The sequence below is a fragment of the Alternaria novae-zelandiae genome, assembly GCF_023758075.1.
Source record: "Alternaria novae-zelandiae strain BMP 2774 chromosome Unknown scaffold_2, whole genome shotgun sequence".
In the NCBI taxonomy this organism is placed as follows: domain Eukaryota; kingdom Fungi; phylum Ascomycota; class Dothideomycetes; order Pleosporales; family Pleosporaceae; genus Alternaria; species Alternaria novae-zelandiae.
The window spans coordinates 1,332,667-1,349,890 of record NW_026056962.1 but is presented as its reverse complement, the minus strand read 5'-3'; the positions used below and the strand labels follow the sequence as shown (position 1 = coordinate 1,349,890).

The window sequence follows — 17,224 nt, the reverse complement described above, 5'->3', positions numbered from 1 at the left end:
TCGCTCGATAGACGGTGCGCGGTCTGATCACTTGGGAGGTATGAGCAATGCCGGCGGTTAGTGCATGAATCTCACATCATGTTTGTTGTTAGTGTCTGGAACATGTTTTCCTTGGTAGCCTGACGATGGAAGGACCACTACTCTCTTTTTCAACGTGCGAAGCGTTTGGCTTTCTGTGGCTGGTGTTTGTCGGCATGGGATGTTTGATCTATTTTCTGGGTTCGTCTTGCGTTCATCTTTTCTGCAATGTATCAACTAGGTAGCTCCTTCAAAAAGGCCTCGTCGCCTGCACTCGAGCAGGTCTGACTACGGTTTTACCGTTCAACATGTCCTCGATGCACGTGTGGTGTAACGTGGTTGCGTGAGGAACGCTGCGTGAACATGGCTTTCGGACCATAGATGCGTCATGGGGCAGCGTCAACGGCCACAATTCGCTGGAATGAGCCGTCGAGGAGGATGAGGGGAAGGGGTCTCGCTTGACCGCCGCGGCAGGGACCCACTTAGTTGACATCGACGTGCGCTCCTCGACAACTTCGTCCAGGCCGCGCAACTCGCAATTACCTTCCTCCTCCCTGTACATCTCGAGCCACCTCTCTTCTCGTACACTCTAGACACAATGGCTGCTGCTGCGACGAGCGAGCTGAAGCTCGACCCCAAGTACGACCACTACGACTTTCCCACTGTCGCTCCCACCGCCCAACCAGGACACCCAGGCCACACAACTCCAGAGCAAGATGCCCAGGTCTTCCAGCTGAGAACCCAGCTGGAGCAGTCCGGCCACACCAAGAACCTCGACACCCTGACTCTGGTATGCTCACCGCTTCTCCTGCGAGTGCAAAGGCCTCATGCTAAACAATCTACAGCTGCGGTTCCTCCGCGCGCGAAAGTTCAATGTCGAGCTTGCGAAACAGATGTACGTTCATGCCGCATGGGGGTACTGTAGAAGAATGGCTGGAATGTATGCTGACAGTCACCAGGTTCGTTGACTGCGAGAAGTGGAGGGCCGAGTATGCTGGCGTCGGCGTTGAGGAGCTCGTCCGCACCTTTGACTACAAGGAGCGACCCGAGGTCTTCAAATTCTACCCCCAGTACTACCACAAGACGGACAAGGTACGTGGCTTCTACTTGGGCTGAGAGCTCAGCCCAGATCTGACCAACAAAACCTCTGACGCAACACTAGGATGGCCGCCCACTCTACATCGAGCAGCTCGGCAACGTCGACCTCACCGCGCTCGGAAAGATCACGTCCCAGGAGCGCATGATCCAGAACCTTGTCTGCGAATACGAAAAGATGGCCGACCCCCGTCTTCCTGCCTGCTCCCGCAAGTCGGGCTACCTCCTCGAGACATCTTGCACAATCATGGACCTGAAGGGCGTTGGTATTGGCAAGGCTACCTCCGTGTACGGCTACCTCGGCGCCGTCTCGCAGATCAGTCAAAACTACTACCCCGAGCGTCTGGGCAAGATGTACATCATCAACGCCCCCTGGGGTTTCTCGGGCGTCTTCAGCGTGGTCAAGAAGTTCCTCGACCCCGTCACAAGCGCCAAGATCCACGTTCTCGGCAGCGGATACCAGAAGGAGTTGCTGGCACAGGTCCCAGCCGAGAACCTGCCCAAGGCCTTCGGTGGATCGTGCGAGTGCGAGAAGGGCTGCCAATTGAGCGATGCGGGTCCCTGGTGGGATGCGCAGTGGGCAAAGGAGCCCAAGTGGGCCAAGAAGAGCGACGATGCGATTGACAACACGGCTCTTCCTGCACCTACCGAGGGCGTTGCGGGTACTGCACCAGCTGCGCCTGTCGGCACCGACCCTGCTACCGCACCTGCACCGGCCACTACCTAGGCGGAATGCGTCTTCGAGGCAGGAAGGGGTGTTTAGAATGTCAACGGTATGGCGTAGGGGCGTGATGTTCGAAAGGGGGTGCGCTGATTGCAGCATAGATAAGCGTGGTAGGTGTTCACGCGGCGGCATAGCAAGTGTAAAATGTCATCATACAGGTTTCAAGAGCAACTAGCTTACAACGCGCACACTGTTTTGCATGGAACTCATGTGTGACTACTAATGTAGAAGCAGCTTGATCTGGTCACGAATGTTGGTCATCTTCGACTCAAGAGCCTGGTGTTGTAGGCAATCCGTGCCTCTCAAGTCTAAAGCACAATTGTGTACAACATGTAGATGGAAATTGCGCTGACTATACTACAGAAGAGCACAGCGCTGGCGCTGAGATGTCGGAAGCACTAAATGAACTTCAACGCGGTAGTCATTCAGGTCGTCGAAGGTGCCTAGCCCCGCTGGCGATGCAGGGCGCCTCAGTGAAAACCGCAAGGAGCCAGAACTTCCCTTTTCCTTACTTCCATACTATCGGGTCTAGTGTAGCGACTGTGCGAGGGGGAACGTCCGTACAAATTGCCCTTTTCTTCTTTCTCCCAGTTCCACACTCCCCAAACGCTGCACCTCAAACCGCTCATTTCAGAACCTAACCTCCAAGTCAAACTTTTCTATCTCAACACTACAATGCGTCTGCGCGCTAGGTATGCTACTGAAAGAACCTGCTACGACTCCGCGTCCGACGAATGCGACGTCGACCCTGAGCCTGACGATGCTCTTCTCCAAAAGTCCTCAGAGTCGGATAATGACGCTCTTTCACAGTTTTCGGATGACGATACTGTCTGTGTCGTTGTCGGTCAAGGACCAAATCAAAAAAAGTTCTTCGTGGACCCGTACCGCATCTGTTATTGTAGCAAGTTCTTCCGGAATGCTTTAAGAGGGGGATGGAATTCAGCACAGACTCTCGAGGTCACTCTGAAAGAAGAGAACCCTAGGATATTCGCTTGGTATCTGGACACACTCTATGTACGTATTCTCATACAACCAGCGCATTCATAGTGTCGCTAACGAAGAGTATGTAGAACGGCACCAAGCTATCTTTCAGAGGTCAACCATGGTCTTTCCAGCCCATGAGCGAGCTCTACGTCCTCGCCGAGATGCTCATGGACGACTCCACTAAAAAGGTTATCCTGGCGGCCATTCAGAAACGATGCGAGAGCCCTCAATTCGGCCACTCCCTCCCGGAGCCATCTGCAGTCCGTACCATCTACGATGGTACACCCGAGTCGAGTCCTGCGCGTCGTTTGATGGTTGAGATCTTCTCCCAACGCGCAAGTAAAGAGCGCATTGAACACTGGACGACGGAGAACCTGCCGAAAGATTTCCTCCTCGATCTGTCGGTCAATCTCATCGCACAACGTCCCCTTTCAGATGACGATAATCGGGGTCAAGATGAGGGCAAGAATGCTAAGAAGCGTGCAGCCGAAGAATCTGACGAAGAATTAGCCCTCTATCTTGACTCGCTAGAATCGCCTCCAAAGGTGAAGAGGAAGAAGCTGAGGCTGAAGTTGCCTGCCGACGGCCGTGATCGAGGCGCCTTCCTTGATCGGTACTCTGTGGTGACCGATGCACATTCGGGAAATACAAAGACGAAGGTCACTCTTGGTTCTCAACACGACACCGCATACATCAGGTAAGCTCTTGACCGTAGAAAACCCAAGCGGACATTACACTGACTTCTGCAGGGCTGAGCGCACAGCCGAATGGCAGACAAATATTAGCAACCTTCTTCGAGGTGGTCCTCTTAAGCCGCAGATAATGACCGATGACGGTAGGAGTTGGTTCGAAACCACTTGAAATTGAACGAGTCGATTGAGGAATAGACGCTGTAGTAGGAGAAATATTGATGCTATTCACTCGTAGGACACGACTACGGATTTTTGGGAAAAGAACAGCGGGAGGAGGCTAGATGTCTTTGACAGTCCACTCGATAAGACGAGAATAACTCTGACACCCGGTTCTACATCTCACTCACCCCTTAGCAGTCCATGCTCATCGCCAAAAAAATATGCCTAACTCAACACACATGCGAAGTGATGAAGTCAAAAAGCTTTTGATAGATTACCAGGTATGTTACTATCATATAGATCGGCAGCGAAAGACCCGTGGAGTGACACATGCCACCTCAACCCTGTAATCGCCATGTTCCCTCAAAGCGATGCTCTTTCTCGCCGAGAGCAGTCGGGGAGAAAGCACGTAAAGTACACACCCAATAAACCATGAGACAACTAAATATACCGCTACGCCGTGCTCCAATGTAACATGCATCCCACAAAGACAGTAGACCGACTTACAGTGTTGTGTTCTTTGACTCAGACCGCCAGTAAACCATGTCGTCGCGATTTTGGATCGATAGCACCCTACGACTAGATACGGTGCTTCTCCGATTCTGCATAGATAGTCAGCATTGTGAGTGTTATGTGATGGAATGCACTACTAACCGAGTCGCGAGTACAGCATGTATAGTGCCATTTGGTTGCATTCTTGTGTACCCGTGATGGTAACAAGACGCTCGTTGCTGTTGTCGGTGGGCTCGTTGATCTTGATGACACTGCCGCTGAGCTGGCGGATTTCATTGATCTTCGCACCGCCCTTGCCAATGATGGCACCGACCATGTCGTTGGGAATGAAAATCTGCTGGGTAAGAGGCTGGCCAGGCATGCCACCAACAGCTGCATGTGGAGCGGCGCCGCCGTGCGCAACAGGCGCTGCAGCAGGGTGACCTCCGTAAGGAGTGGGCGCTGCAGGACCACCATAAGGACCACGGCTAGGCGAGCCAGCGCCGTAAGGCATGTTGGGGTGACCGTACGGCGACTGCTGCGGAGGCTGTCCATGCTGCATATGCGGAGCACCATATCCTCCGTGAGCGGGAGTTCGCTGGGGTGGTTCTTGGCGACGGAAGTTCTGTGGGTGAGAGTACTGACCTCCAGCGGGCTGGGGAACGTATGGTTGAACAGACATGCCGCCTGGGACGACGTTGGCAGCCATACCACTACGGGTTGCATATTGGGATGCAGCCGGTCCACCGAATCGCTCGGTCAGCTGCTCGACCAAAGTCTGAGCAACATAGTACACAGCAATGTGCACAGCGTCAGCAACACCCAGTACGATCAACGAACGTTCGCCAGAGTTGGGGAGGAGGGTGTCAGATGCGTTCAACTTAGCGTTAGAAGCCTCTTGGATCTCGCGGATGCGGACGCCAGCCTTTCCGATGATGGAACCGATAAGGATGTGAGGAATCAGAAGACGCATAGGATAGGCCTTGGAGGTGGATGTAGAAGGTGTCTCGAGGTCCTCCTGGTTGAGGGTGCGCACAATGAGGCCGAATGCCTTGGACACAGCATCAACTTGGCCGCTTACAGTAAGGATGCGTTCAACAGCGCCCCGAGAGTAGTCGCTAACGGTGCACTTGGCGCCGGACAAGCGACGAATCTGAGTCACATTTTCTCCGCCCTTGCCAATGATGGTAGCGGCCTCGCTGGTGCCAATGCAAGCGCGCACATGCAGCCAGTTGGTCTCGTCCACCTGCTGGTTGTGATTTACAGGCCGACCATTAGCACCTGATGTGGATTGGATAGGCTGAGTCTCAAGGATAGAGGGTGCGTCTGGGACAACAGTATCGGTATGGATCGGCTGGGCACCGTTCTCGACAGCAGCTTCAGCCACTTCGGGTACCGCCTTTACGTCCTCTTGTGTGATGCCTTCCGTGGCGATGTCGTCGGCCTGGACTGGTTGCGCGATATCGATGTTGTCTGGGTTGGGCGCATCCTCCTTGACCATCTTGTCGAGAGCAGGACGCTTGGCATCGGGTTGGTCATTGGGTCCGGCAGGCGATGAGGGTTCCTCGAGCGGTCGCTTGGCCGAGGAAGCCGCGATGGTGGGTGAGGCGGACATGTTTTCTGTTATGAGTTGTGGATCTTGAATTTGGAAACGGGTATGCACGCTCTTCACAGTCGAGGAGCGTTCAAACGGGAAGGTGAGATTTGTTCAATTGATCTCGATTATTTGCGACTTTATGTACAGCGGGGGCCGTGAAAGAAAGCGTGCTGTGAGGGCGGGCTGGAGGGAGTCGCGACAGTGCGGTGAAGGTGCGAGGAGGTAACGTCGCCGGGAGCTTGAAGGAGTTTGGAGCGTGCAGAGGGTGCAGTGGTCGGAGGAGAGAGGCCTCGGGAAGCGAGGAATCGGGTATGATGGTGCTTGTGATGGAGCGGGAGAGTCGGAAAGGGTGTGTGTTTCTTGGGACGAGGTGAGGTCGACAGAGGAAGAAACTGGCCCAAGTAAAGAAAGCTCGCTCGTCAAACCTTCTCGGCAACGGTCCGGCGTCTCAGGTGCGGAGAGCTCGAGGTTGCGCGCTTTCCTTCTCAAACGAGAAAGCAATGTTAGAAGAAGGGGTGGGCCGCGATGGAGAAGGAACTGTGGGCGATGGTTGATAACAGCAGGTCGTTTGTCGCGAGGGAGGAGGCGCAAACGACGCAAAATGGAGCTATCGCGGGGAGATCGGCGCTAAGTCTTGGCGCGTCACGTGTGGTACTACGACTTTGTCTGTAAATACAGGCAGCACGACGACTGAAAGACTGTGGAGTTCCTCGCGGTGCAGCGGGAGCCTTAGTGAGTACACAGTTGAAAGGGGTGAAGGTCTCCTCGCTCGCCAGGCACCACTGGCCTGTTAGCGACATCGGTGGACCACACTCGAACACACAGCCAGCCGGTCGGAGAAATGGCGCAACTACAGAGTGAGAGTCTCAGAAAGATACGCGAGTATGTCGAAGAAGCTCGGGGGCTGCAGGACGATGTCGTCGACTTTGACGCGTCCAGCACCGAGGCGCGTCTGGAGCAGACAGTGAAAGAGCTGCAGGCACGCGTGAAAGAACAACAAGCAGCGCTTGACAAGGTAACGCGATAAAGACGCGTCTAGGAAGGATAATACTGACCAACTAAAAGCTGCGATCTCAGTCACATGTTGATATAGAGACAGCCGCCTATGCATCGGACGATCCGCGTCAGAAGCTTCAGCAGCTCGCAGCCGTCAAAGACGCGTATAAACAGTTGAAGCCAACAGCAACGTACCTCCCCACCCAAGGATCAGTTCTGCCTGCACTGTTAGCAGCGCGTACGCTTCAACAGAATGTCCAAGGAACCAAGGAAGCAATCGCAAGCACTCAGAGCCAACTCAGCACAAAGGAGGCCACGCTTCGTCGTGAGGAAGCCAATTTACACGATGCCCACCTTCTCACTCAGGCAATGCAGGATCGCATCAGACGGCTACGCTCTCAGCATGAAGATCGCTCTCAGAAGACTCCTGCTCAACTTGCACGAGAACTCATCGCAGCAAAGCGCGCAAAGAAGGAGAACTACGACGCGGACATGCAGCGTCTGGGAGAAGCTATGAACAACTTCATCAATGACTACCTCTCTAGCATGCTTGCAGCAGAAGAGCTCGGTGGACCTGTCGTAGGCGACATGCTTGACATAGAGGACGACACTCTTGCTGCCGGTTTCACAAAGAAAGGACGCGCAAAGTCATCGAAGAAACCAGTCTCAGACAAGACGCGACAGCGCAGGATCGATGAGATTTGGGGCAAGAAGGGTACTCTTGATGCTGAAGAGGAGGAGGAAGAGCCGCCTTCTGAGGCTGAAGCTGCGGATGCAGAGATGCGACAGTTGATTGAGAATCTGTTTGCTACTCTGATGGGACCAGGAGGTGGAAAGGCATACTTTCAACTGGAGCGGGACTCTGCGGCTTCACGCTTCTTGATCAGGGCGAAGATTGCGCAGTTCCACCCGAAAGATGCAAGGAGGTTGAGATTGATTGACTTTGGACGAGAGCTGGATGACTGAGGCCGTTGCAAACTAATACTGCGGTCATCAACGCGCAAACCTGAGGAAACTGCATATGCTGAGCATGAATCGACCTTCACGCATGTTGAAGAGGTGTTGCCTCGTTACGAGACGCATGCCCCCCTTAGCCATACATTATCCAAAGCCTTGTCGGTCTCTCGTGTTTATTCAATCCTTCGGCCCATGTCTGCAAAGAGTCCCTCTCACCTGTGGCGGTGCACCTGTGTCCGGTATACACGCCGACATCGTACGTTACTTTTAGGATATGTCAATACCTTGGTTCCGCACAGCTCCGCTCCACACATGCACGCACGCCTCCTGCGGCCCACACATGCATCCCGCGCAACACATCATCCACAAGCCAGGTTTTGGGTCAGGATAACCCGGCTATCGCAAGGCGCGTCCGATCTCCTTTCGTCAGTGCAGCGTCCCAAATGGAATCTTGACCCGACACTCGGAGACACTGTTCCGAAGGGAGTAAATGTGGGATATTGGACATCGGAAAAGTACAAAGAAGGTCTTATCGGAGCAGTGGTATTGAAAGGCTGGGGGTTCGTGCACGTGCGCTTGAACGAAGGATTCCAGGGCAACGTTACCATGTACAATAATATGGCTCAATATGACAATGGGGATCTTCCCGTCCTGGCGCTTCCGCCGAGAGAATCTGACAGCAAAGCGATCATAGCAGTATCAGCACATGGGTGAGCATGTCTGTACGAGATTCATGGCCGCGAGGCCGCATCAGCTGAAGGTCACCGAAAAAGCACAACACCCGTATTCAACAACTAGCCCCCCATGGTCCTCTTCGGAGATCAAAGATAGAACCTTGGAAGAAGCAAAAAGCAGGTGCATGGAAGAATCGCCGTATGTATGCCAAAGTTCCGAAAGGGACTGCCGGATGGAGCACGCGTCCTGGCGCTGTCAAAACCAAGTACCGTGCAGGTGACTACCTTGAGGATAACCTTGCAGCAACGCACACCGTGGGATCGAAACATGAACAGCTGCACACGGGGCTAATGCAGAGATGCATCAACGTGGCTCCTGTAGGAACAGTCTCACTCCTTACATTGTCGCTTTTCTCCAATGCGCCCACTCGGCAGTCTTCCAGGCCTGCGTCAGTGGCTGATGCGCATGACAGCTTTGTCCAGGCCCTTGATTCGTTGCGAGTCGCAAACGAGATAACCACGATCCCAAACGCGTTGTTTTGATTCGAGGGATATTAGGTGCTTTGCTGCTACCATTTCAGCCGGAGGATGCGATCGCGATTGCGCGCGTAGCCTTGCCAATGCAGAGCGGCGGGTGGGAGATCTCGCGCTGGCTGACTGCTGCTTTACAGGTACCGGGCTGTGGGAAGCGAGCTGTGGAGACGGCGCCGAATTGTGCTGGCCAGATCTCCATCAAGTGCAAGCCTGGCCTGTCTATCCTGAAACACTTGTGGGTGATCAGGAGCTTTTTCTGACCGCATGTATGAAGTCATCGTGGAGCAAAGTGCAAACGTCTCTGTGACAGCGGGCATGAAGACGTTTCTTCGGCCTATGTTTTCCGCGGTAATTTGGGTGACAGGTGGGCGCCACCCATGCTCGAGCCACTCGTGCGCACCCTCGTGAACGAGAAGCGAACAGGGGCTAGGGAAATTGCTGATCCCGCTTTTTTTTTCACCCACGCAGAATCTCATCCGAAATCCGGTGACTTCATTATGCATGATCGATTCACATATGATCGCAATACGGGGCTTCCCTTCAGATTTGCATTGTTGACGGTCCGATAGTAAAGCCGACTTTTGTGAAGACATGGTACCATCTTAGTAGTTCTTGTTGCGCGGGATTTGGATCTGGGATCGGTAGTCCTCCCGATGCTCTAGCGTGTGGATGCGTACCAAACATGCACCATCTCGTTTTTGGCGCTCACGAGACCCGATCCTACCTTCCAGGAATGCATAAGTGTACCCATGTTGTGAAGCTAGACTGCTTCGCACAACCCCTCGATCTAGCACAAATCGCAATACCTAACCTCCACGTAACAGCATTGACAATCTTCCTAGTCTACTTGATGCCCAGATGGGACTTACCGTAATGCGCAGAGTGCGAACTACTAGCGACTCTCATAGGCCCATCCAGAGCGGCATTTCATCGCTGTTTCAGCACAGTGGCTGTGCGAGCTCACCATTGCTTCTGTGTCATCGGAGGCGTTCCGTCTGGCAATTGGGCTGCAGAGTCAGATTAAGCAAAAGTACACAGTAGCCAGCATACGCTAGGATCTGCAAACTACGGCTGATATGCTTACCCTACGGCAGAAGCGGGGTACCAACAATCTAGATTGCAGAGAAGATTGATATGTCGCCGAGTCTCCTGGAATTGGAATTGCGCTTGCTGCAGATGAAGCATGTTGGCATGTGAATTGATCAACGTCGTTGCGAGGGGCACGTAACACCTGTCTGTGGCGGTGCAAACTCCTTCGGATTGCGTCTCGGTACACTTGCGTCAAGATGCACCACTGTGGCATTGACTAACCTTTTTGATGCCTCATAAGACGGGGAAAGAAAAATGCTCCATACATCTGTCGGCCGTGAGTCACAGTTCATCCATGTGCGCATGACACCTGCGTCAGCTGGTCGGACGTGTTCCACCATGTGGCACATACCAGCGTTCCCGAAGCTGTGGCGAAGAAGGGTCCAGCCACAAGCACTCGCCACTTCCCGTCTCGCTTGAGTAGACAATATGTCGATCTCCGTGCAGATCCAGCATGCTCATTGGCTGTCACATAACGGTTTTCTCAGATAGCTTACACAGCCGCTATGATTAGAACGCCTCATTCCAACGTAGTAAAGTGGTCGATCGCTCGGATGCTTATGTAGTCGGTTCCGGTTCATGTTGCACCTTCGCTCCGTGACGCGCTTGGAAGGGAGGGTCTTCGGGGTCCGCGATAGGCTCTGCAGCGTTGCGAACGGTGGCGAACTTGTTGGAGCACGTCGGCTAGCTTTCCGTTGTGCTAGCGAGTTGTTTCTCCCGTTTGAGTACAGCTACGGGAGAAGCAACGGCAGTACCGGAACACTCTCCTTTGCAATCGTCCGGACGGCAAGCCCAGTTGCTTCCGAAAATACGCAAATATGTATCTTTTCCTTGTATCATCACGCCACACCTGCATGGCGCTTGCTCCGATACTGCAAATGCCCTAGACTATTTGTTGGAGCTGCAATCGGTACGATGGATTGGCGTTTCATAATTGCGATTGAGTGAGGCAGCTACTCAGCAATAGACCTGCGAGTAGATCCGTTCGGTCCGTTCTCATTTGACGCGTCCTCTGTAAGTGCCAACGCATCTTTTGGACCCTGTTCATTCGGTCTGACTTATCGTTTTCTTTGGGTGTACCATGGTCGTGATTCGCGAGTCCTTTCCTGCAGTATGACATCAAGGCTCGGCCGCACAATCCTTTGGGTCGGGTCCCTGTGCTATCGGTATCGGCTACCATACCCACACTTCCCGCCAGCCCCCTCAATTACTCGCGTGGCAGGGGCCCCCGCCCAATCGCTGACAGGTGTACCAAACACTGTGTCACCTTTGTCGAACTCTATGTTTTGCAAAGCGAAACCGATGGCAATCATCGCAATAGCCCTTTCGTAAATGTGTCAGTTGTTACTCGCGCAAGCCACCCATTTTCCAGAGCCCCTGTGTGGATAGCAGCGTGCGTAATCTCCGGAGACAATAGCGTGTCGGATGCTTGTTATACGCCAAGAGACTGAAATATCACTCGATGGGTCTGACATGGAGAAATCTGCCGTGATGGTGACGGTCGGAACAAGGTTTCTAACTTGGGAGGCGGACGGGGGGAATGTAACGATCATCGCTATGTCACAACGTCAGTGGAGATGGGCCGCGGCGAGCGGCCCTGCTTCGGTCGGCCAGGGTGAGAGCGTGGACCTGACGAAAATTGTACAGGGAAGAGATGTCGAAAGATCGCGAGCGAAAACTTCAGAGCGAAAAGGTTTGATTAGGCTCGCAGAGGATATTGGGCATGCGCACTGTAGTGGACGAGTTGCCATCCTCGATGTATGTAGTAAAGAAATTACAGTCCGAACACTCCCTCGTGTCGCGCGTGTATCTCGCTATGTCTTCATGATAGATCGTTGCTTTGCAATCTTAGCCGCTTGAAAGGTGAAATGGTAGTAGTATAATGGGTATCGTCGTCGCACCGGAAAGAAGAAGAGTAGAAGGTATCAACAAAGGAAATGCAGCAAACGCTCCCAATGGACGCGTGGTATCGAAAGGCGTTGAACGCCAGGCGTTGAAATCGAATCAAGTGATGCCAGTTCAGAAGCATCGGCAGCCCATGGAGACCAATGCAAAGCTCCAGGGTACGAATAGTAAAGGGTCGTGACAATCGGTGAAGTACCGAAACAGGGTATCAATGTTGAAGGAACGGCGTCTCGCAGGCGAGCAATAGGCATAAAAGCCTAGAAGAGAAGGCGAAGTTCGTAACCGGTCGAATGAACATTTTCCGTGACGCTGATGTCGCCATCAACTTGAATGTCGGTAGGACCCGCGTCCCATTCGCGCTTCATGGCATGCACCGGCGGCGTACCAATCTCGTGGAACTCGGCAGTCATATCCTGTTGCTCGGGTATTCTGTTGACGGCATCGTCGTCCATCAAAATTTGCAGACCCTTCTGGTTAACGCGGATAGTCCGTGTAACCTTCGTTGGCTCGATCTTGATCTTCATTGCGATGCTTGCCACAAGCTCCTTTACAGTACGCTCCATCAGGTAGACTGCGCGGAAGTAGTTGTCGTCGGGTTGCCGACCAGCGAGCCGCGGTTGAACGAAGAAGCAGGCGACGGGCTTCAGCATCGGCTCTGGAGGCGGTTGGTAGGTTTGATCAACCCCAAGGGCTTCAATCCAACCAGACAGTGCGTGGTCATCAGAATATGGCCGTTGAACCTTGGTTGGAACGTCTGCGCCGCCTTGGACGCCATGCATCCCTTTGAGATCACCTGTGGCCGTCTGTGGCATGCTGCGCCATTCATTGGAGGACATACGCGATGGTGGCTGGTAGGGCGCCGGGCGCTGGAAGGAGGTAGTCCGGCGCTTCTCGGAATGGAGAGACTGAGAGCTGGGGGTTGGCGACACAACAGACGATGCTGCTGTCTGCGACTCGGGAGCCTCCCACATAGGCGCGTCTACATTGGTGTCGAGCTTGGAGAGTTCTTGAGGAGTAGCGCCGAGGATCACTGGGTGGAGATCTGGATCGTCCTGGTCCTCGCCCTTGAGGTACAAGACACTGACAGGCCTGGTAGAGCTGAACATGTCTTGGAGCGAGGCGAGCTTGATGTGAAGGTCTTCTTCGGCGGGTGCGCGGCCTCCTTGGTTGTCGCTCGTCGAAGACATGGACCAGGTCCTCTTGTGTTTCGGTACCTTCCCGGGCCGTTGGCTCATACTGCCCTTAGAGATTGATCCACTGCGTTTCCGCTTGCCAAAGTCCTTCATGCCAGACTCAACCTGTGCGATCTGCTGCTTGAGCTTGTCGATGGTCTTCTTGACGTGGGCAACATCGTTGGAGAGCTTCCTCTCGGCACCGTGGTCGCGGAAGAGCTTGACTTTGCAGTAGCAGAGCTCACCATCTGGCTTTTGGGGCGACGATCCAGTGGCTTCTGTGACCATTTCGGTCTTCGCGCATAGCCGGACGGGAATGCCTTTGACGCCCTTGGAATGGCTGAAATCGGTGGAGAGAAAGTTGAAACGCACGGCCAAGGAGCACTCGGGTGAGGAGTTGTGGGTTGGTGTCCAGGTGACCACGAAGCCATCGAACGAGGAAGACTCGAGTTCAACCCTGGGTCGTCCTTGAATCTCACCGCCGCTGACTTGGCTGGGGTCCACAAACTCAACTGCTTGAAGCCGCCCACCACGCTGGTGGGCCTCGTTGGTTCCGCGGCCCTCCTTCCACAGTTGCCAGCAGGATGCTGGTCGCTGGCGCTGCTGTTCGTCTTCGAACGAAATGCGGATGAAAGTCCTGTACTTGGTCGATGGAGACGGTGCTTGCGTAGGCGCCGTGTCTACCAGGGAGATGGAATAGGCCTGTCCCTTGTTCAGGTAGGTCACAGGGACTTCGTCTGATTGCTTGATCATGGCCGTTGGAGCATTCAGAGTAACATGGTAGCGGAAACTGGAAGAGTCAGTATGATGATGGCGTGATGCAGATGGGGTGACCGACTTTTGATTGGGTGGAGGGGGTGCTGGTGCGACTGCAGCCGCCATGCCGTCGTAGGAATGGGGTGCGTAACCGATCAGAGGCGACTGCTCTTGCATCTCGACTTCGGGAACCATGTTGTCCATGGACGAGTCCTGGTGGGTTTGCGTCATGTTGCCCTGGTCGAATGCAGAAGGCTGGTGCGTGAACTGGTGCGGAGCAAATGATTGGGAATGCTGCGGCTGCATGCCAAACGGATTGACATTCTGGAAGTGATGCGACCCCAGAGCGTGGGGATTGAAGCCATGGAGATGGTTGGCAGGTGCGACCTGGCCAGCGTGCAGCGCACCTTCCGAAGTGGGAAGCGAGAGGGGAGTTCCTAGGCCAAAACTGAAGCCGGGCGTGTGGAGGTCGCCGGCCTGGCTGTGGTAGAGCGTGTTGGTGCCGCCGGGCGTCGGGGTGTAGTAGCCCGGCGGTTGGTTTGCGAAAGAGGTGAATGCGAAGCTGTTGGGGTCGAGCAGTGAAGGCGTGAACCTCCACGGCTCATTGTTCCCGCGCGGAGTGGGGTCCTGGTCCTTGATGTCCTCATGGTCGAGGTGGCTGGAAAACATGGAGTTAGCAAAATGTTGGGTGCAGGTGCAAATTGGGCGTCGGCGTTGTTGACGTTGGTGATGGTGCCGAGTGACATGGGATGGGGGGATCTCGGAAAGACGTACCGGGAGGGGTGCGCGACATCAAGCGCATCTGCGAGCGTGTGGCCGGGCGGCCCAGCAATCGAGTGCGAACGCTGCTGCAGATGGGGGAACGTGGCCTTGAAGTCCTCGAGGAGCTTTCCGTCGGGTTTCTGGCTGTTGAGTCTGCGCAAGTCAGTATGTACTTGATGACATGCAACGCGACGCGCGCAAATCACATGCGGGCTTGGGCGCGGGCGGGACGACGTACCTATTTCGAAACATGGCATCGGACGCACTCGCGGAGTTAGGTGATGAGCACTTGCGATTGCATCTGGCGGGTCGGTGGGAAATGGTCGGAGACTGAGCAGCAAGGCGTGCGGCGGCCCTGGGTTATGAGATACGGAGAGCAGCTGCCACGAGAAAGACGAGCCTTTGGGGTCAAGCCACACATGTCCAGGGCCGGTGGTCAGACGTCTTTTAGCTAGCAGCTAGCTCTCAGAGCATCCACAGGGCCTGACGGAATTGCAAGAGGGCCGCGCGTGGGCATGGGTGGAGCGTCGGGTCTAGGCACACGGTCCCTGCTGCTCTAACGCTACGGTTTTGCATGGCCCTAGGCGGCTTTGGTCCGCCGCCCTACTCTGTGCGCGACGTGCTGCCAGACTGATCACCCACCGCCCGGCCTGCACAGCCACAACCCTACGGCAGGCGCGAGCCGGCCAGAAGCCCTCACGGCCGCATGGGGAGCTGATAGTCGCTGCATCTGTCGCCATCCCGCACTCCAAGCGCACATCCGCCCATGGATGCTGGATCGCGCGGACCCAGCCCGATGTTTCTCGAATCCACTCCAGTTGCTACACCAGTGCGAGGCGCTCGTGCGCGGCTCCAGTGGCTTGATGAGTATTCCGTGCCCTGCCCGCAATTTGCTCGTCGCGACAGACGCTGCTCGCACACTATGCCCCCTTTGTCACCAGAGACTGTTGCGGCGCCTACGGTGTGCGTTGGCGCCTCAATGCGAAATGACATATGCCGGCCAGCTCCCGTTTCCACTTGTGTCCCGAGACTGCAAAGCCCTGGTCGCGCTCCTGTATTCCACGCGGCAGACGTCTCTGCCGCTGCTCGCCCTACCATTCCAGTCTACTGCCGGCCGCCTTCCCCTGCGTTCGAGCGCCGGATCAGAGACGAGGATGCCACCCCGCCAATTCGTCAAAGTCTATCGCCCAGGCCAATCCCACTGACGCCCGTTGGCCCTGTGTCGCTTGCGCTTACTCGGAAGACTTAATTCTTAACGTTATTTCACTACCTGTCAGGCCGAGATTAAGGAGTGGTTAGCGGGCGTTATCCCGAACGCGTTTCTATCCACCGACTGAACCATCAACGGCTTTCGTCATCGCCAGGCGCTTGGGCTTTGCATCTGGAGCCGTAAACGCATTGCAGCCACAAGAGCGAACGTCACTGCCTTATGCAGTTACACCAACCGCACTGCTGGCTGTTGCATGGAATGCTAGTCCGACACGGCCAATCGCACTGCTGGGGAAGCCTCGTCCGGTAGGTCCAACGGAGGATTCCACTGACGCAGCGATCCTTGTGTAAAAATAAGTGTGGCAACAGTTACAGACGGTGATCGACAACGGGAACTCTCGACGAATAACACGCCTCGCGCATTATCAGGTGGCAGATACCTTTCAGTCGACTCGGCAATGATCGCCCGACTGTGGCACATCTTCGCACTCGCCACACTCAACGCCACACCTTGCTGATCACGCCTCAGAACAGAGTAGATAGCGAACGACGCGTAGGCTTGCAGAATGGAAGGAGCTGGAAAGGCCTTGTTCATGACTAGATGTTGCGATTAGATTCGAACATGTTCAGAGTCCAGCCGAGTAGCGCAGTGCTCTGGCGTAGTGTCAATAGCCGTACCTCCTGAGCGATGCATTGGCCATAAACATTCTAGAGTGAGGTCACCTCCGTACAACCGCGTCCGGATAGGTTCACCTCTCGACGCCGCCTTGTCATTGTGACAGCGCTTTGCGGGAAGAGCAGCAGTTGCATCGTCTGATGTGAGCTGCCAGTTTAGCCATAGGCTGTCATCTCGCTAATTGACGCGACTAATTTTGGTTATTACCTGAAAAGCACTGCAATCTTAGACTGACACAAACTCCATCATCACAAAGCTGTGACGGACGCACTTGACAATAACCGTCGAATTATTCTCTTTCAAGCATACGGGATTTAGCATAACCCCACCATCTGTTGTAACGGTGTGAACGCTCCGGTCGGGACATTTCATAGTGAATCAATTATCCTTTCTGACGTTGGCGGTTAGAATGCGTGGTACCGCACCATGTCTGACAGTCGAATCAAACTCAAACCGACGCGCTGAGTAACCGGCATGAAACACCAATCGCTGCCCGATTTGCCCAACATAACTCTAAGATCTCGATCACGAGTATATCAGACCTCCATTCATCAAACCGATGACGTTTTCTTCAGAACATCATCGCCCGGCCTTACCGAACCTTGTGAATTGTTCACTCGCGGAAGCGAAAGCCTCGGACTACCTTGAGCTGACCAGTGACGATGATTGACTTGCATCACTTGCAGCCCTCGCTGCTGCAATAGCCGTGATCGTGTTACGCAGTCCTGTTCCA

At 54.5% G+C, this 17,224-nt stretch overlaps 4 protein-coding genes across 4 annotated transcripts; 3 read left to right on the top strand and 1 right to left on the bottom strand.

Moving 5' to 3' along the window:
- Window positions 1-616: 616 nt before the first annotated feature.
- J4E88_001461 (uncharacterized protein) lies at window positions 617-1,840 on the top strand (the record flags this gene model as incomplete). Its single annotated transcript, XM_049395130.1, has 4 exons — window positions 617-808; window positions 864-913; window positions 978-1,110; window positions 1,181-1,840. 4 exons carry the CDS (start codon window positions 617-619, stop codon window positions 1,838-1,840), a joined length of 1,035 nt encoding a protein of 344 aa, XP_049258994.1.
- Window positions 1,841-2,512: 672 nt separating this feature from the next.
- Window positions 2,513-3,682, top strand: J4E88_001460 (uncharacterized protein; the record flags this gene model as incomplete). The annotated part of the gene is made up of 3 exons (XM_049395129.1): window positions 2,513-2,851; window positions 2,908-3,518; window positions 3,571-3,682. 3 exons carry the CDS (start codon window positions 2,513-2,515, stop codon window positions 3,680-3,682), a joined length of 1,062 nt encoding a protein of 353 aa, XP_049258993.1.
- A 2,920-nt stretch (window positions 3,683-6,602) lies between these two features.
- Window positions 6,603-7,723, top strand: J4E88_001459 (uncharacterized protein; the record flags this gene model as incomplete). Its single annotated transcript, XM_049395128.1, has 2 exons — window positions 6,603-6,776; window positions 6,827-7,723. The coding sequence occupies 2 exons, from the start codon at window positions 6,603-6,605 to the stop codon at window positions 7,721-7,723; spliced, it is 1,071 nt and encodes a 356-aa protein (XP_049258992.1).
- A 4,450-nt stretch (window positions 7,724-12,173) lies between these two features.
- On the bottom strand, window positions 12,174-14,858 carry J4E88_001458 (uncharacterized protein; the record flags this gene model as incomplete). The annotated part of the gene is made up of 4 exons (XM_049395127.1): window positions 12,174-13,878; window positions 13,927-14,502; window positions 14,619-14,759; window positions 14,845-14,858. 4 exons carry the CDS (start codon window positions 14,856-14,858, stop codon window positions 12,174-12,176), a joined length of 2,436 nt encoding a protein of 811 aa, XP_049258991.1.
- Between the last annotated feature and the right edge of the window lie 2,366 nt (window positions 14,859-17,224).